Genomic DNA, 20,595 nt, shown 5'->3' with positions numbered 1-20,595 from the left:
TGGTGGGTGAATAGGATAGGTTACATAGCAGTCTGTGCACAGGGCACACAGTGACATTGGTGTGAGTGGTGGGTGAATAGGATAGGTTACATAGCAGTCTGTGCACAGGGCACACAGTGACATTGGTGTGAGTGGTGGGTGAATAGGATAGGCTACATAGCAGTCTGTGCACAGGGCACACAGTGACATTGGTGTGAGTGGTGGGTGAATAGGATAGGTTACATAGCAGTCTGTGCACAGGGCACACAGTGACATTGGTGTGAGTGGTGGGTGAATAGGATAGGCTACATAGCAGTCTGTGCACAGGGCACACAGTGACATTGGTGTGAGTGGTGGGTGAATAGGATAGGTTACATAGCAGTCTGTGCACAGGGCACACAGTGACATTGGTGTGAGTGGTGGGTGAATAGGATAGGTTACATAGCAGTCTGTGCACAGGGCACACAGTGACATTGGTGTGAGTGGTGGGTGAATAGGATAGGCTACATAGCAGTCTGTGCACAGGGCACACAGTGACATTGGTGTGAGTGGTGGGTGAATAGGATAGGCTACATAGCAGTCTGTGCACAGGGCACACAGTGACATTGTTGTGAGTGGTGGATGAATAGGATAGGCTACATAGCAGTCTGTGCACAGGGCACACAGTGACATTGGTGTGAGTGGTGGATGAATAGGATAGGCTACATAGCAGTCTGTGCACAGGGCACACAGTGACATTGGTGTGAGTGGTGGATGAATAGGATAGGTTACATAGCAATCTGTGCACAGGGCACACAGTGACATTGGTGTGAGTGGTGGATGAATAGGATAGGCTACATAGCAGTCTGTGCACAGGGCACACAGTGACATTGGTGTGAGTGGTGAATGAATAGGATAGGCTACATAGCAGTCTGTGCACAGGGCACACAGTGACATTGGTGTGAGTGGTGGGTGAATAGGATAGGTTACATAGCAATCTGTGCACAGGGCACACAGTGACATTGGTGTGAGTGGTGGATGAATTGGAGAGGTTACATAGCAGTCTGTGCACAGGGCAGCAGTCTGTACACAGTGACAATGGTGTGAGTGGTGGATGAATAGGAGAGGTTACATAGCAGTCTGTGCACAGGGCACACAGTGACATTGGTGTGAGTGGTGGATGAATAGGAGAGGTTACATAGCAGTCTGTGCACAGGGCAGCAGTCTGTACACAGTGACAATGGTGTGAGTGGTGGATGAATAGGAGAGGTTACATAGCAGTCTGTGCACAGGGCAGCAGTCTGTACACAGTGACAATGGTGTGAGTGGTGGATGAATAGGAGAGGTTACATAGCAGTCTGTGCACAGGGCAGCAGTCTGTACACAGTGACATTGGTGTGAGTGGTGGATGAATAGGAGAGGTTATATAGCAGTCTGTGCACAGGGCACACAGTGACATTGGTGTGAGAAGTGGGTGAATAGGATAGGCTACATAGCAGTCTGTGCACAGGGCACACAGTGACATGGGTGTGAGTGGTGGGTGAATAGGAGAGGTTATATAGCAGTCTGTGCATAGGGCACACAGTGACATTGGTGTGAGTGGTGGGTGAATAGGAGAGGTTACATAGCAGTCTGTGCACAGGGCACACAGTGACATTGGTGTGAGTGGTGAATGAATAGGATAGGCTACATAGCAGTCTGTGCACAGGGCACACAGTGACATTGGTGTGAGTGGTGGGTGAATAGGATAGGTTACATAGCAATCTGTGCACAGGGCACACAGTGACATTGGTGTGAGTGGTGGATGAATTGGAGAGGTTACATAGCAGTCTGTGCACAGGGCAGCAGTCTGTACACAGTGACAATGGTGTGAGTGGTGGATGAATAGGAGAGGTTACATAGCAGTCTGTGCACAGGGCACACAGTGACATTGGTGTGAGTGGTGGATGAATAGGAGAGGTTACATAGCAGTCTGTGCACAGGGCACACAGTGACATTGGTGTGAGAAGTGGGTGAATAGGATAGGCTACATAGCAGTCTGTGCACAGGGCACACAGTGACATGGGTGTGAGTGGTGGGTGAATAGGAGAGGTTATATAGCAGTCTGTGCATAGGGCACACAGTGACATTGGTGTGAGTGGTGGGTGAATAGGAGAGGTTACATAGCAGTCTGTGCACAGGGCACACAGTGACATTGGTGTGAGTGGTGGGTGAATAGGATAGGCTACATAGCAGTCTGTGCACAGGGCACACAGTGACATTGGTGTGAGCGGTGGGTGAATAGGATAGGCTACATAGCAGTCTGTGCACAGGGCACACAGTGACATTGGTGTGAGAGGTGGGTGAATAGGATAGGCTACATAGCAGTCTGTGCACAGGGCACACAGTGACATTGGTGTGAGTGGTGGGTGAATAGGATAGGCTACATAGCAGTCTGTGCACAGGGCACACAGTGACATTGGTGTGAGTGGTGGGTGAATAGGATAGGTTACATAGCAGTCTGTGCACAGGGCACACAGTGACATTGGTGTGAGTGGTGGGTGAATAGGATAGGCTACATAGCAGTCTGTGCACAGGGCACACAGTGACATTGGTGTGAGTGGTGGGTGAATAGGATAGGCTACATAGCAGTCTGTGCACAGGGCACACAGTGACATTGGTGTGAGTGGTGGATGAATAGGATAGGCTACATAGCAGTCTGTGCACAGGGCACACAGTGACATTGGTGTGAGTGGTGGATGAATAGGATAGGCTACATAGCAGTCTGTGCACAGGGCACACAGTGACATTGGTGTGAGTGGTGGATGAATAGGATAGGTTACATAGCAATCTGTGCACAGGGCACACAGTGACATTGGTGTGAGTGGTGGATGAATAGGATAGGCTACATAGCAGTCTGTGCACAGGGCACACAGTGACATTGGTGTGAGTGGTGAATGAATAGGATAGGCTACATAGCAGTCTGTGCACAGGGCACACAGTGACATTGGTGTGAGTGGTGGGTGAATAGGATAGGTTACATAGCAATCTGTGCACAGGGCACACAGTGACATTGGTGTGAGTGGTGGATGAATTGGAGAGGTTACATAGCAGTCTGTGCACAGGGCAGCAGTCTGTACACAGTGACAATGGTGTGAGTGGTGGATGAATAGGAGAGGTTACATAGCAGTCTGTGCACAGGGCACACAGTGACATTGGTGTGAGTGGTGGATGAATAGGAGAGGTTACATAGCAGTCTGTGCACAGGGCAGCAGTCTGTACACAGTGACAATGGTGTGAGTGGTGGATGAATAGGAGAGGTTACATAGCAGTCTGTGCACAGGGCAGCAGTCTGTACACAGTGACAATGGTGTGAGTGGTGGATGAATAGGAGAGGTTACATAGCAGTCTGTGCACAGGGCAGCAGTCTGTACACAGTGACATTGGTGTGAGTGGTGGATGAATAGGAGAGGTTATATAGCAGTCTGTGCACAGGGCACACAGTGACATTGGTGTGAGAAGTGGGTGAATAGGATAGGCTACATAGCAGTCTGTGCACAGGGCACACAGTGACATGGGTGTGAGTGGTGGGTGAATAGGAGAGGTTATATAGCAGTCTGTGCATAGGGCACACAGTGACATTGGTGTGAGTGGTGGGTGAATAGGAGAGGTTACATAGCAGTCTGTGCACAGGGCACACAGTGACATTGGTGTGAGTGGTGGGTGAATAGGATAGGCTACATAGCAGTCTGTGCACAGGGCACACAGTGACATTGGTGTGAGCGGTGGGTGAATAGGATAGGCTACATAGCAGTCTGTGCACAGGGCACACAGTGACATTGGTGTGAGAGGTGGGTGAATAGGATAGGCTACATAGCAGTCTGTGCACAGGGCACACAGTGACATTGGTGTGAGTGGTGGGTGAATAGGATAGGCTACATAGCAGTCTGTGCACAGGGCACACAGTGACATTGGTGTGAGTGGTGGATGAATAGGATAGGTTACATAGCAGTCTGTGCACAGGGCACACAGTGACATTGGTGTGAGTGGTGGGTGAATAGGATAAGTTACATAGCAGTCTGTGCACAGGGCACACAGTGACATTGGTGTGAGTGGTGGATGAATAGGAGAGGTTACATAGCAGTCTGTGCACAGGGCAGCAGTCTGTACACAGTGACATTGGTGTGAGTGGTGGATGAATAGGATAGGCTACGTAGCAGTCTGTGCACAGGGCACACAGTGACATTGGTGTGAGAGGTGGGTGAATAGGATAGGCTACATTGCAGTCTGTGCACAGGGCACACAGTGACATGGGTGTGAGTGGTGGGTGAATAGGAGAGGTTATATAGCAGTCTGAGCATAGGGCACACAGTGACATTGGTGTGAGTGGTAGGTGAATAGGAGAGGCTACATAGCAGTCTGTGCACAAGGCACACAGTGACATGGGTGTGAGTGGTGGGTGAATGGAAGAGGTTATATAGCAGTCTGTGCACAGGACACACAGGGCCTGATCATTGCCGGACGCTATTTGCGCTCGCTCGTTCAGAAAAAGGGGCCGGCTATTTAAATTGAGCGCTCGCTCTTTGCGGTCTGTTGACGCCTCTATGTCTGAGCGAGCGAACGAAACATGCGCTCGTTATTTTGTAAAGACGCCCCCTGGCCGCTCGCATCCTACGTCATCTCCGCTATTTATTTGATTAATCGAGTACATCGAAAGGCGTCTGAACTGCTCGCAGTGCTTGTGGTAGGATTTTCCTACAGCAATCATGCGAACAGTTCAGGCTAAGAAACAACCAAGTGACGTGGTCGATGACGCTGCTTTGTTAATTATGCACACCCTTAAAACGCCCGTTTTGACCGTTTGGCACGCCTGCGTTCGGATCACCACTCCCCGTTTTCAAGCACCTTCCCCTGTTACCACCCACAAACGCCTCATCCTGTCACTCAAATTAGCAGGCACTCGCTATTTTGCGAGCGCTCAATTTCCGACCGCAATGACTGGTTGGCACATGCACATTACGACCCATACGCATGCGCAGATGTGCGAACATCGCTCGGAGCGAACGAGTGGCCGCTTATGAGCCGCTCTGAATCAGGCCCACAGTGACATTGGTGTGAGTGGTGGGTGAATAGGATAGGCTACATAGCAGTCTGTGCACAGGGCACACAGTGACATTGGTGTGAGTGGTGGGTGAATAGGAGAGGCTACATAGCAGTCTGTGCACAGGACACACAGTGACATAGGTGTGAGTGGTGGGTGAATAGGAGAGGTTACATAGCAGTCTGTGTACAGGGCACACAGTGACATTGGTGTGAGTGGTGGGTGAATAGGATAGGCTACATAGCAGTCTGTGCACAGGGCACACAGTGACATTGGTGTGAGTGGTGGGTGAAGGTGCTGCTGCCACGTGTCTGTATAGCGCTGCTGGTCACGTGGCCACTCCTGCGACAGGGCCCTTATGCTGAGAAATGCAACTAGAACACATCAAACATAAAAAATGTTGGCAGAAGAGAGTTCATCGTGGGCAGCAGCTCGTATATACCTATAATTTAACCTCTCCATACTTATATAGTAATTCCTAGGGTGACCACATCCAGGAAACTGATATTATTATTATTCGCTCTTGTTTATAGTCTGTTTGGTGGCATTGGGGAGTCAGAAGCGTGTACACAACACACACAGGGACATTTAGGAAAAAACAGTACAAAATAAATCGTAACTCGCAGCAACTGATCAGATATTAAACTAGCAAAAAAAAAAACAACTAACACTACGTGTTGTTATTCCAGCTCTATACACAGGCTATAAAATCTGCATTTATTAATACATGGGGGAAAGGCGTTCCCCAGGGTGTCATAACAGAAAGTGGAGCCCCCATAACTTGTATCTCGCTCCTGTGTAAAACGGAGGGTTACACCACAACTTGTCTCATCTCTGTACAAATGTCATCTCATTTAGTATATGGCCATTGTGCTGCCAGCTTTTATTTGTTTTTCCACCTGCTGTTACACAACTATAAAAATGACAATCGATCATAAACACCTGGCTTAATTGTAGGAAGACTAAATATAGAAAACATAAAACAAATATATATAAAAACCTTGTAATCCCCGCCTCTCAGTGGAGACAATAGCGTACTCCGCGTGACGTTTTAAAGTAGAACTCCACCAAAGAGTTTGGTCTTATATTGGAAGCGGTGATCCTCCAATCCAGAAGATGCCCCTGAAGATGCTTGATAAGAGAATCCTCTCTCCTGTCCAACATCTTGTTACAAGCATGCAGCATTGCTAAAGCCCCTGAGCACAGGTCTCCCCTTTTACACAAATGGGAAGTTCACAAGCGCAGCTCACACACAACATCGCTGCCTCTTTGAAAAAGCCGTTAGACAAGGCAGAGCGGCGCTAGGGAGCTGCTGTATCCCTGGTAATCCATTTGGGGGGGGGATGGGGAGGTCGAGGAAGGAGTCTCTTTAAAAACACTCTCTCTTTGATCTACGGTCAGGACATCAAAAATGCTCTGGCAAACCAAAACAGTTATCAAGTCTATAGAGGGGTGTGGTACAAAAGGTCAACATTAAAAGGGTCGATCTTTTGACTGCAGACACTGTAAAGACCAGCATAACTGGCTGTTGGGAGAAGTAATATTAAAATGCATTTTATATTAAAAAAATATATATTATATATATATATATATATATATATATATATATATGACTTAAGCCGGCCATACACTGCATGATAATCGTGCCAACCAGCCAACGAAATGACAGTGTATAGTACTGAACAATGATCTGTCACTGCCTGATCCACCCGACCATCGTTCAGCCAACTTCAGGCTGTGACTAGAGATCGCCTCCATACATCGTGTACTGTATGGAGGTGCTCCAGCTATCAGGCAGTCAGCTTGTCTGCTGCACAATCGTGCAGTGTATGGTTTACTTTAGTTTTAACCAATTATGGGCCGTATTTAATTTGGAGCGAAAAGCCGTTTTCGGCTAAACTTTTTCGCTGATGATGTCATTTTCGCCGATTCGACTGATTACCGTATTCAATTTGTCCAACTTTTCGTTGGTGCGAAAAGTTTGCCCCTTGTAACCAGCGGAAAAGATTTGCCAATGAATACCCGGCGGATAAAAGTGCAGAATTGGGGCTTTGGGGTGCAATGTTGCGGGAACCACCCTGCACCCTTTGGACACCCCCCTGAAGCTAACTGTGTCAAAAAACTAAAAAAAAAAACCCCACAAAGGTCACCCCAAAAAAGCACTTTGAAAAAGTCAAAATGGGGGTACAAAATCAAATCTAGCGATATAGCCTTTGGGGGGTCTGGAAGTATGGGGGAGGTATATTATTGACTGCAGGTGTTTGCTAAAGGTGCTTTTTTGGCACTTTTTAATGTTTGACTTTAGTGATTTTTAAATATGCTTGCACCCATTTTCATGTACCCCAAATTTGATGGGACTTTTTTCCACCCCAAAAAAATTGCAAAATGCTATTCTTCACCACTTGCTGAAAGACTCAAAATAGCGCCTATTGAGACCATTTGAAAACCCCAAATACCTTTAGCAGGGCTTTTCGGGGGTACCCATAGTGAACCCCCATGTCAGTACATCTTTTGAGGGGTATCAGGCTGATTTCCCCAAAATTGACAGCACTTTTTGCCTGTTTCAGTATCGCCGGCTCCCGTTTTCACGTCCTTTGGAATTTAATTGGGCGCGCGCACGAAAAGCCTTTTCACCAAAAACACACGATGTAGGCAGGAAGTCCGGGAGGCGAAACTTAGCCGACTTATCGCGGATAATTGAATACGGGCCTATGTATAACATTGTGTGGCTTCAGGAGTTCAGGCCAATACAATTATGGACGTTCTCCACAGCAAGGTCACAGAACTTGATGCAGATGCAGTAGTAACCAGTGCAAAGCTTTGCAGGCAATAGAAGAATCTATGCTCCCATTTCACATGCTGAGTCAGCTGGGCAGGGCGCTTACAAAAAAAAACCTTTTTAAAGTACCTGTAACCAGTGTATTTTTCTGCAGAGTAGCCGATACTGCTTTCTGTAAGCGATGGATGTGACCGATGGACAGCTGCGTGAGCCTTTGCAGATCCACCACGGAGTAGGTTAAAATATCTCTGCCGGATTTTAGATTTGCTGAAAATAAAGAGTACAGGTTAGTTCCTCTGACCAAATCCTCCCCAACAGGACAACTAATGACCGGCACCTTCCATGGGTACAAATCTCTTTGTGGTCATGGAACATCCATCCTCCCTTCTTCTAGAAAGGGTGCAATGTGCCTATTGCGTACAGTGTGTCAGCTGAATGTACAATGGTTGCGGAAGAAAATACTAATGGATATTCAGCTTGTAGGTCCTATACATGTATCATACTACAAGACTAGGAAATAATAAAGCAATGGGTGAGGCCACAGTGCTTATTACCTATCCAACTGCTATGGTTATTGGGCCAAGCAATCAGATTGTCTTGGCAAGTTTACTTGTAGAAAACTAACTGGATATGTTCAATAATAGCACGGATTTAAATCAGTATACATGGCGGTTGCCCAAGGAGATAAGGGAGAATAAAAATAAAACCAAATACTTGTCCTCCCATTAGGTGAGAATAATGACTCTAGCTATAGATCATCATAGAGAGCATCCTGCACGTAAGGATACTGCTTGCCCATTGGGCATGGCTAATAATCTGTACTAGGATATCCTGAGGTCACAGAGAGAAGCAGCAGGAAGAGGAACAGCTTCCAACGTAATGTAATTTCCTGCTGAAGAGCCCAGCAGCCTGGGGTAACAATGGCATCACCATTCATACTGTCCTAATATAGGCCAAGATAAATTACTCTCATCAGAAATCAATAACAGTGCCCTGAACCCCATCAGGCTGCCCGCCCTCATAGTGTAATATAATATACCTGGGCTAGACACAGTTGGAAGAACTCTCTTTAAATAAATGTAACTTTGAATTAGGGATGTGCAGGCTCGGTTTTACTCGGATTTACTCGGTTCTTATCGACACTTTACCGCAAATTCGGATTTATTATATTGGCTATCCAAAACACATGATAGGCGATAGCCAATAAAATGCCGTTTAAAGATCAGAGTAAATCCGAACCCGCTCACCCCTACTTTGAATCATGACTGTGGTTAATATAATGTATTACAAAATAACAATTCTCTTGCTGTTAACAATCCTGAATTAGATATATGTAGGTAGATGTCTAGATCTGTACCCATAACTATAGGTGCACATACAGCTCATATATACATTCTAGGACTGATTCAGGCTCTGTTAGGCATAAGCCTTCACTGTGAAACAGGTTGCTGTGCGTGGAAGGATGTTATGATAAGCTGAGGGCAGTTCACTTTAGGTCAGCTCTGTGCCCAACCTCCCACAAACAGTGACAAAATCTCGGAGGACAGTGGGACATTACAGAGCAGCACTGTGCACTCATCACAATAAGGAAAGATCTGCTGGATACCATCTCTGTTCAGCTGCTGGACCCGGTGACTCCAATGGTCATTGCTCTGATCCCCTTTGCCGACCCCTGGGACCTTCTCGGTAGCAGCAATCATGAAAGTCCTGGCTCTGCATTCAGCAGCAAGCAGAATGCACACAGCTACTCCGCGGGCCCACTTAGTAGACAATAACGAAAGCCATTGCCCAGAACCGGAATAGGATGTAAATAGCAAAGGACAGTTATGGCTGCCAGGAGACAGCCTAAGATCCGGTTAATCTCTCATGCCTCCGCCTTCTCTCATTACTACCATACCTAGGCACGATAGCAGCGCAAAAATGCCAGACACCACTGGAGGCTTTAATATTGGCGGCTGCTAATTGTTCTCGCTCACAGTAGCCACACTCTTCTCCTAGCAGCTGCTAACATTGTTATTCCACTACATTATATATAAACTGGCACATACACCTCTTAGGGGTATATTTACTAAAGTGCGGGTTTTTAGATGTGGAGATGTTGCCCATAGCAACCAATCAGTTTCTAGCTATTATCTTCTAGAAGGCGCTAGATAAATGTTAAGTAGAATCTGATTGGTTGCTATGGGCAACATCTGCACTTCTGAAAACCCGCATGTTAGTAAATAAACTCCCTAGAGCAGGGGTGGGCAATGTGTGGGCCTCCAGCTGTTGTTGAACTACAAATCCCAGCATGCATTGCAACATTTTTAGCATGGCCAAATAGCAAAACTGTGGCAGGGGATGCTGGGATATGAAGTTTTGCAACATCTGGTGGGGACCACTTATTGGCCACCCCTGCCATAGAGCAATGGCATTGGTGGAAATCAGAAACTGTGGATTACGTGGCTGCATTACCGTTTTCCCCCAGACCCCATAGGGTCTTCTCAGCTCACATCCTCCTCCTCATTAATCAAAAAACACATAGAAAACAGGTTACAGAAAACTGTCCCCTAGTCGGGAATCCAGGTTATGTAATGGATAATCCAGCTCTGCTCATCTATGGCTCATAGATTTGTAGTTCATGGTGCAGATCAATTTGTGGCTTTAAATATTGAGCCCGATACCTGTAATAATATTGTGTTGTGTACTTTATGCTACAAAGCTTCACAAGGACCTTCCTCCATAGTGACTTCTGACCATTGTTATCTTGTCCAGCTGTGTCCTAATGACCATTAAGATTTACTTCCCCGTTCCTTAGTCAGTGAATACTGTATATTCTTGGGTAAATCAGAATACTTATTGTGGACATTACTGTTTATTACCGGCAACTGGGCTGAAAAATATACAATATGTGAGGCAACTGTGTGTTAGGTGCAATGCTAACATTATATATCATGCACTGTGTGTGGAGATTGTCAAGTAAGTAAAATACAAAATTCCCATTGCACTTTATTTTGCAGCATGTTTTAGATGCTGCTACTTTTTTCGGATAAAATCGCTGCCTCCAGGCTTCTAAGGGCATCTGCGGAGACCTTGCTTAATATTTGGTGCATACTAACATAATTCTTCTGAAGCAAGGATACAGTGAGGATGTGTATGGTTAGCTGTGCCTGAGTGATGGGAAAAATCAATATAAACTGCAATGTTCTGCATGAAAGTAGCAGCTTACCCTTATTTACAGCTGCAATGATCTGAGGATGCAAATCCAGCTGCTCCCAGTCCATATCTTCACGGAGACCATAACATTTTTTTTTTTTTTTTTTTTAAAGAAAGAACATTGAATTAGAAATAGAAGAGTCACAATACTTCCCTACAGACAAGGTCATCCTGTCGCTGTCTAGGGAGTGCTCATAGTCTGCAGCATTGAGCTACACAAAAGTAAAAGCCAAAATACTCCTTAGTGGATGACTAAGGACCTCATTCAGAGGCGGTCGCTCGGGAGCCATCGGTCGCACCCAAAGTGACCAAGAATATGCAAAACGAGCGCTCAGTCGCAAAGCACATCGTAAGTGCGGAAACACCCACAACAATGAAAGCACACCTCCTATCTCTACGGCCTAATTCAGAGTCAGTCGAAGGCAGCAACCTACGTCAGCACGATTAACACCTGTTACATTGTTAATTGCCTACAAACATCGGTTGAGGCAGAAACCATCGCCAGCACTCGCAATGCTTAAGGTAGACCCTGGGCTACCCTTAGCTCTGCGAGCAGTAGCATCGTTATTGCAACGAGATGACGTGTGTGATGACTCGCTCAGTAATATATGCACGCCCTTAAAACGCCCTTTTTAAGGTCAACCACGCCTGCGTGCGCACCACCACACCCCCGTTCACAAGCACCTTCCCCTGTAACCACCCACAAATGGCACGAAATGTCAATCACAGCTACGACCTCGTAGTGACTAGCGAGCAAGAGGATTGCAGTCGGGAAGACAGGCTTGCGCACGCGCACTGCCATGTACACGCATGCGCAGTTGAAAAAAACATCGCTCGCTACGTCCAATCGCTCCGTGCGACCGCCTCTGAATGAGGTCCTGAGACCATTAAGGAGTATGTTACGCTGGTGCCACTTATACCATTACGCTGGTCCCACTTACACCGTTACGCTGGTCCCACTTACACCATTACGCTGGTCCCACATATACCATTACACTGGTGCCACTTATACGTTACGCTGGTCTCGCTTATACCGTTACGCTGGTGCCGCTTATACCGTTACGCTGGTGCCACTTATACCGTTACGCTGGTGCCGCTTATACCGTTACGCTGGTGCCGCTTATACCGTTACGCTGGTCTCGCTTATACCGTTACGCTGGTGCCGCTTATACCGTTACGCTGGTCCCACTTACACCGTTACGCTGGTCCCACATATACCATTACGCTGGTGCCACTTATACGTTACGCTGGTCCCGCTTACACCGTTACGCTGGTCCCGCTTATTCAGTAACGCTGGTGCCGCTTATACTGTTACGCTGGTGCCACTTATACCGTTACGCTGGTCTCGCTTATACCGTTACGCTGGTGCCACTTATACGTTACGCTGGTCCCGCTTACACCGTTACGCTGGTGCCGCTTATACCGTAACCCTGGTCCCGCTTATTCAGTAACGCTGGTGCCGCTTATACTGTTACGCTGGTCTCGCTTATACCGTTACGCTGGTGCCACTTATACCGTTACGCTGGTCTCGCTTATACCGTTACGCTGGTGCCGCTTATACCGTTACGCTGGTCCCGCTTATACCGTTACGCTGGTGCCACTTATACCGTTACGCTGGTGCCACTTATACCGTTACGCTGGTCTCGCTTATACCGTTACGCTGGTGCCGCTTATACCGTTACGCTGGTGCCGCTTATACCGTTACGCTGGTGCCGCTTATACCGTTACGCTGGTGCCGCTTATACCGTTACGCTGGTGCCGCTTATACCGTTACGCTGGTCCCGCTTGTACCGTTACGCTGGTGCCGCTTATACCGTTACGCTGGTCCCGCTTATACCGTTACGCTGGTCCCGCTTATACCGTTACGCTGGTGCCGCTTATACCGTTACGCTGGTCCCGCTTATACCGTTACGCTGGTCCCACTTATACCGTTACGCTGGTCCCGCTTATACCGTTACGCTGGTCCCGCTTATACCGTTATGCTGGTCCCGCTTATACCGTTACGCTGGTCCCGCTTATACCGTCACGCTGGTGCCGCTTATACCGTTACGCTGGTGCCGCTTATTCAGTAACGCTGGTGCCGCTTATACCGTTACGCTGGTGCCGCTTATACCGTTACGCTGGTCTCGCTTATACCGTTACGCTGGTGCCACTTATACCGTTACGCTGGTCTCGCTTATACCGTTACGCTGGTGCCGCTTATACCGTTACGCTGGTCCCACTTATACCGTTACGCTGGTGCCACTTATACGTTACGCTGGTCTCGCTTATACCGTTACGCTGGTGCCGCTTATACCGTTACGCTGGTGCCGCTTATACCGTTACGCTGGTGCCACTTATACCGTTACGCTGGTCTCGCTTATACCGTTACGCTGGTGCCGCTTATACCGTTACGCTGGTCCCGCTTATACCGTTACGCTGGTGCCGCTTATACCGTTACGCTGGTGCCGCTTATACCGTTACGCTGGTGCCACCTATACGTTACGCTGGGCCCGCTTGTACCGTTACACTGGTGCCGCTTATTCAGTAACGCTGGTGCCGCTTATACCGTTACGCTGGTCTCGCTTATACCGTTACGCTGGTGCCACTTATACGTTACGCTGGTCCCGCTTGTACCGTTACACTGGTGCCGCTTATTCAGTAACGCTGGTGCCGCTTATACCATTACGCTGGTCTCACTTATACCGTTACGCTGGTCTCGCTTATACCGTTACGCTGGTGCCGCTTATACCGTTACGCTGGTCCCACTTATACCGTTACGCTGGTGCCGCTTATACCGTTACGCTGGTCCCGCTTATACCGTTACGCTGGTCCCGCTTATACCGTTACGCTGGTCCCGCTTATACCGTTACGCTGGTGCCGCTTATACCGTTACGCTGGTCTCGCTTATACCGTTACGCTGGTCCCACTTATACCGTTACGCTGGTGCCGCTTATACCGTTACGCTGGTCCCGCTTATACCGTCACGCTGGTGCCGCTTATACCGTCACACTGGTGCCGCTTATTCAGTAACGCTGGTGCCGCTTATACCGTTACGCTGGTCTCGCTTATACCGTTACGCTGGTGCCACTTATACCGTTACGCTGGTCTCGCTTATACCGTTACGCTGGTGCCGCTTATACCGTTACGCTGGTGCCGCTTATACCGTTACGCTGGTGCCGCTTGTACCGTCACGCTGGTGCCGCTTATACCGTAACCCTGGTCCCGCGTATACCGTTACGCTGGTGCCGCTTATACCGTTACGCTGGTGCCGCTTATACCGTTACGCTGGTCCCGCTTATACCGTTACGCTGGTCCCGCTTATACCGTCACGCTGGTGCCGCTTATACCGTCACGCTGGTGCCGCTTATACCGTTACGCTGGTGCCGCTTATACCGTTACGCTGGTCCCGCTTATACCGTTACGCTGGTGCCGCTTATACCGTTACGCTGGTCCCGCTTATACCGTTACGCTGGTCCCGCTTATACCGTTACGCTGGTCCCGCTTATACCGTCACGCTGGTGCCGCTTATACCGTTACGCTGGTGCCGCTTATACCGTTACGCTGGTGCCGCTTATACCGTTACGCTGGTCCCGCTTATACCGTTACGCTGGTGCCACTTATACCGTTACACTGGCCCCACATTTATCGTTACACCATGCCTGCCTACTTTTAAAAATAAATTTCAGGGAGATTGTGAAAGCCGCACCTATGAGCGCAGCGGTAAAGTGGGCGTGTACTGATACATCTGAGGTGTGTCATTAAAGTGATTTATATTCTAATGTAAACGAGACCCAAAGCAGTCAGTAAGATCTATTTGTTAATAAAACACAGTGATACGTTTCAGAAAATACATGTAGTTATAGGTATCACTGTGCCGTATAACGTATATGCAGGTAAACGATACTAATGATCCCATATGAATGCATTTATCTCTGTTCTTATATATACATACATATATATATATATATATATATATATATACAGCTTCATAATGGGGGTAAGGTGCAATAAGTGAGATTATCAGACTCTTCAGGGAAACAGGGAGATTGCTATGTCTGGAAGTCTCCCTGACACGGGTCCCACTTATACTTATACCCCTTTCAGACATACTGATACCCCTTTTACACCGGAGCTAAAACCCGGGTTTTTGAAGGGTTAACCCGGGCAGCTCCCTGGTGTAAAAGGGGAGAGAGTTGGATCGCCGACTGCGGTGTGAGCGGCGCTGACTCGGGAATATCCTGAGTCGGCGCCGGCAAAATTCTGGGTCTGATCTGGATAGGAACTTTGTTCCAACTCCGGGTCAGACCCGGAATTTAGGTGGAAAAGGGGTATGAGATTCCCGGGATTTTGGCCTGCCTCGGCCAAAATTCCCGGGTCTCATGTCTGTGTGAAGGGTACCTACCCGGGAACACGTTCCCGGGTAGCCACCCCTACAATCGACCAGGGTTTTTCCCGGGACTTAAGTCCCAGGAAATTACCCCGCTTCTGTCTGAATGGTGCTACCCGGGAATTTACTACTCCCGGGCAGCACCAAGCAGCTTTGACATGTAGTTGACAGCGCAGAGCATCCTATAGGACGCTCAGCGCTGCTGCTTTGAGCTGAAAGCGCAGAGCGTCCTGTAGGACGTTCAGCACTGCTGCTTTGAGCTGACAGCGCAGAGCGTCCTGTAGGACGCTCAGCACTGCTGCTTTGAGCTGACAGCACAGAGCGTCCTGTTCTTGGTATGTACTTTATGTTATAGTTACATAGTGTAACTATAACACTATGGACCACCAGGGAATTAAAATAAATGTTAAAAAAATTATAATAAAAAAAAAAAACTGCATTACGATTGGCCGGCTTTTGGCTGGGTGGAGCAGACGGCAGAAAAGAGGCAGGTAAGCAGAAAAACCCTGCTCTTGTCTGAAAGGGGTCTACCTGGGAATTTCCCGGGTAGACACTGTAGTATGAAAGAGGGGTCTCGACCAAATACCCGGGAATTTGCACAGGAGAAATTCCCGGGTCTGAGCAGGAAATTTCCCAGGTTGTATGTCTGAAAGGGGTATTAGTTTGGATCCTGAATAGTTTGAGAATGAAAACTTTCAGCTCCATGAGGACTAGTCAGGGGAGGTCGGGACAAGTGGGGCCTCTACAGACCATGCTCACCTTACTTATGGACAGCTGCGGGTGACTTTAGTCTAGACCTATCCATGCCTGGACATGACACCTCTAATGGGACCCTGCCCTGCGGGAGATACACTATGTAACTATAACATAAAGTACATACCAAGAACAGAGCAGGCAGCTCAGTCAGTGTAAATGGCGGGCACCTCACACCGACCAATCGCATTACAGGCAAACAAAGTTACCGTCCAATCACAGACCGCACGCTCGCCACATGGCCAGCCACCGCCCACCACTCCCCAGACGCGGCCGTCTCATTGGCTGAGGCCAGTGTCAACACATATCACGTGGTAAAGTCAGCCAATCGGCTCCGACAGAGAGGTTGCCCAATGAGCTAGCGCAGATTCGCTGCTCCGGTTAACGCTTCCGTCGCCAGCGAGAGGAGGAAAGAGTTAGGGTGATCCGCCTCTCCTGGCGACGGAAGGGGTTAATATCCTGTGACTGCGCCCCCGCCAATCAGGGATCACGGGGAGGTCTCCGCTCTGATTCGTCAGAGGCGGCCTGTCTGTCATGGGAGTGTCGCGGCCTGATTGGCTGGTGCCTGGTGGTGGTGTGTGAGGGAGAAAAAGATGTCCACCGACCGCGATGGGAAGAAGCTGGTCCGGTCCCCCAGCGGGCTACGCATGCTGCCCGAGAACCGGGCGCTCAGCAGCCCCTTCTGCCTGGAGGAGCCGCAGTGGGTGCCGGATAAGGAGGTGAGCGCTCCCCTCCCGGTGACTGGCTGAGCCGCTGCAGGAGTTGTGTTACCCCCTTCCCCGGACCCCTGTACACACAGAATCCCAGGTCCCCCCTCTTGCTAGAGAACTACAAGTCCCAGCATGGCCTGCCTGTCACATGCTCACCGGGCATGCTGAGACTTGTAGTACTTCTACAGCTGTAGCGCCTCAGGCGGCCTTTCCTCACTCCTTTCATACAAGGATTTACTATTTCTTATCATAACTAACCTCATTATTATCACTATTATGGGCTTAGCACAAGGTTGGCCGTCATTCTATAGACACTGTAATGTCGGCATGTACAGTGTCGACACGTACACGTCAGTAGGCAAAATGTCACCAGTACTTCATCCCATTTTAAGCCTAACATTTCTATTGGTGACATTTCATGAGTCAACATTTTGCTGGTGGTGTTGACATTTTAACCATGTCCATTTGGAGTCGACCTTTTGACGAAATTGTGTTTGCCGACAACTTTATTATTATTACTGTTATTGCTCTCCATTTGTTCAAGCTCAGGCCGTGGTGGGCATTATAGAGTAGGAGGTGTTGTAAAAATGGTGCCTTTATAATGCAATTAGGGGCAGATGTACTGAGCTCTGGAAAGTGATAAATTGGAGAGTGATAAACTACCAGCCAATCAGCTCCTAACTGTCATGTTACAGGCTGTGTTTGGAAAATTTGTTAGGAGCTGATTGGTTGGCAGTTTATCACTCTAATTTATCACTGTCCAGGGCTTAGTACATCTGCCCCTTATTGTATGTGCTTTGTTAGCAGTGCACCCATGGTTCCTGAGTGCGTCTATATAAAGGGTGAGGGGAATAGAGCGGACCCTGTGTTACCATTACAGATCAGGGTAGTTATAAGGCATAGTGCAGCGCTGTTCCTGTATCCCTCCTATCTTGTGTAATCAGGTCCTGACATGTGTCACTGACTGTGTGCATTGCATTTATTGCTGATTGCATTTAGGTCATAATGTGTTTGTGTTTTCAGCCAACCATCCTAACAGTGGCCTTTTCAAAGGTAACAACCTTTGGGCTAGTTATTAAAATCTTGGCACATCAATATCTGGCTGAGCATTGTGCCAAACTCCTTGTCAAACACTGTTTCAGTAACTTTAATTGAGTGGTGCACTGTTTCATTTTACCCTCCCCTGACTTGCTGGTATGCATATGCGGTATAAATCTGAGTAGGTTACCATCTGGACTGTTATGATTTGTTGTTGTTGTTGTTTTGTATTTTATTATTGATATAAAATCAGAAAAAAGTGCATACATTTAATCTGTGTCCCCATGCTTTTGCCACATTAGTGTACAAACACCATTGTCATCTTTTGATATGTTTTCTTTCAAGCGATTACATTTTTGGGGTTCAGTCCCACTCGGGGGTTCATAAAAAGGATGAAAGTTCTTTGTACTACACAATTTGTCAATCCTACTCTCCGTATTCACTTCTGAAAAACAGACTTTTCATTTAAAACATTTTTCCACACATAATTTTATATATGATTTTTTTAACAAAATAACTATGTACTAGATGAGGATGCTATAGACACCGTAATGTCGGCATTTACATTTATGATCTGCAGATAGTTATTATTTGGTTATTTTACTATTGCCTGTGTTTATTGTACTCTGAGCAGCCAGCCTGATCTTCTGTCTTGTGGATCCAATCTGATCAGGCCCACTCTGATTGGATTAAAGATTTCATGATGGTACATCTAGACGATGTGCTGTATGAACAATATTGGTGAAAGATTTTCCTTGAACTTACTGTACTGCATGACAAATGATATTGGGTGTACCCGCGGAACGATATGTATTAACGATATCGTTCAACGATATATCGTTCCGTGTGTATGCAACGAACGACCAACGATGCGTACTCACACTGGACGAAAACTATATCGACCATTGTCCATGCATGCAGGCCAATCTGTAAAATATCGTTATGTCTCCATAGGGATCCGAGATCGTTGATCATGGCTTGTTGGTGGTTTTTGGGTGTGCGGATGAACAATATTGTTAATCCAGCACACCGGGATTTTTAAAGGAAGATCGTTCAGCGATATTGTTATCGCTGATGATCGTTCCGTGTCATTTTATCTTTTAAGATATCTTTCAGTGAAGTCATCCTGCCACATCTCTGAACAGGCAATTCTTGACGATATCGTCAGATTGGCCTGCATGTATGGACAACAAAAGACATCTTTAACGGCCCGCGGGAGCGTGCATCGTTGGTCGTTCACTGCATGCACACTGAACGATATATCGTTGAACGATATCATTATCATCCATAAAAATCGTCTAGTGTGTATGCGGCTGTATTAAACTTATCTGCTGATAACAATCATGCTACCTGGATGGCTTTCTACTGATAGCATTAATAGCCTTAGAACATTTTCTGACAGACATCCACATAATTGCAAAAGCTCTGGTTCCGAACAGTCATTTCATTGTGTGGGTTTTATCTGTACCTCCCCTTTTTAAATGTTACTCTTTATATGTTTGCATCTACTGACAAAGCATGGCGTGGGTTTGTAAATATGGAACATCCCATTATGGCTAAATAATGTGTAAATAGAGCTCTCCGTCCCATGACACACAATAGTTATTACTTGTCTGTGTAAATAGTGGCTCTCAAGTATCCCCAACAGGTCATGTTTTGAGGATTTCTGTCTGCGGAAGTAGGTGGGATAAATACTGACCCAGCAAAATAGACTAAATCACCTGTGCATGATTAAATACATCCACAAAACATGACCTGTTGGTGGTACTTGAGGACTGGAGTTTAGAACCACTGATATAAATGGTTTCCAATTTAAGCCAATCATGAAGCATTCTGTGATCTAACAATGCTGAATTGTACTTACACTATACAATATACTGGTGTTACCGTTGGTTAAGATGCATGGTACATCCTCACCCTTTTTGGAACTCTCACACCCTGTCCCATGTTGCTTGTAGCACCTAGAGCGCTTGATCGCTCCCTTGGGAGGGGGTGGACAATGCCCATCCATTTGGAGAATGTTGAGTGATTTGAACAGTAGCGCTTTTCATGCAGGAAACACACTGGTGATCAAAGTGCCTGTCTGAAACAAACCCATGGGTGTCCGGGCGCTGGGTACACACCTTTTCGATCAGCTGCTGAACTCTCCCGATCAGCCGTGCAACGTGTCCCCAGTGTGACCCCCCCTATCAGCTGCCTGCGAGACCCATAAACACGGGCTTATATTTGATCAGAAGTTTGGGCCGACAAATATTAAACAGCACATAAGATAAGGTGTGTAACCAGTGCCTTCAATCTATGTTGTGCTACTACCATCTACTTTGTAGCAGGTCACTGAAGCTAAATGCGTATGTGTACATTTACGCAAGCCATGACATCATATATGGCCCTTGTATGTAGTTTTGTTAGCTTATTTATTCTTTATAGTTGGCCATTACAGGGTCTAAGTGACTTTCTACAGCAAACTCCACCTAGCTTATAGACTGAAAATATCTTCTCTCTGATTTCCATAGATGTTGGATGAGTGTGAGGCTTTGCTATACTTAAAACTTGTACCAAGGACCCTTTGGGGCTTATGGAATAGGGTGCAAGCTTGTGCTGCTGCAGGAATACATGCGAGTGTTCCCATATATTTAAATTGGCAATAATTTTAAAAGGAAAACCAGCTTGGTTTTGCCTTTAAATTGATTGCTGCTTTAAACATGCAGCAATA

The 20,595-nt window shown here is 47.2% G+C and overlaps 2 protein-coding genes across 6 annotated transcripts in view; one reads left to right on the top strand and one right to left on the bottom strand.

Annotated features, from left to right (window-relative positions):
* XRCC3 (X-ray repair cross complementing 3) overlaps positions 1-16,361 on the bottom strand; it is a 44,221-nt gene extending 27,860 nt beyond the window's left edge. Inside the window, exons 1-3 of one of the 3 annotated variants that reach the window (XM_088455366.1) lie at positions 16,344-16,361; positions 11,026-11,082; positions 7,947-8,084 (exon numbers count right to left, since the gene is read on the bottom strand). In XM_088455366.1, coding sequence (XP_088311492.1) covers positions 7,947-8,084; positions 11,026-11,080 — 193 coding nt within the window. In that variant the 5' untranslated portion in view covers positions 11,081-11,082; positions 16,344-16,361. The other 2 variants (XM_088455364.1, XM_088455365.1) reach the window with 2 other exon arrangements.
* A 258-nt stretch (positions 16,362-16,619) lies between these two features.
* The window catches only part of ZFYVE21 (zinc finger FYVE-type containing 21), a 36,909-nt gene continuing 32,933 nt past the window's right edge, over positions 16,620-20,595 (top strand). Inside the window, exon 1 of one of the 3 annotated variants that reach the window (XM_088455327.1) lies at positions 16,620-16,853. In XM_088455327.1, coding sequence (XP_088311453.1) covers positions 16,728-16,853 — 126 coding nt within the window. In that variant the 5' untranslated portion in view covers positions 16,620-16,727. The remainder of the gene's footprint in view (positions 16,854-20,595) is intronic. The other 2 variants (XM_088455325.1, XM_088455326.1) reach the window with 2 other exon arrangements.

This window comes from Taudactylus pleione, unplaced genomic scaffold, assembly GCF_031769625.1.
Source record: "Taudactylus pleione unplaced genomic scaffold, aTauple2 ptg000652l, whole genome shotgun sequence".
Taxonomy (NCBI): domain Eukaryota; kingdom Metazoa; phylum Chordata; class Amphibia; order Anura; family Myobatrachidae; genus Taudactylus; species Taudactylus pleione.
The sequence above is the reverse complement of the archived record's forward strand: the minus strand, read 5'-3'. Positions and strand labels throughout refer to the sequence as shown.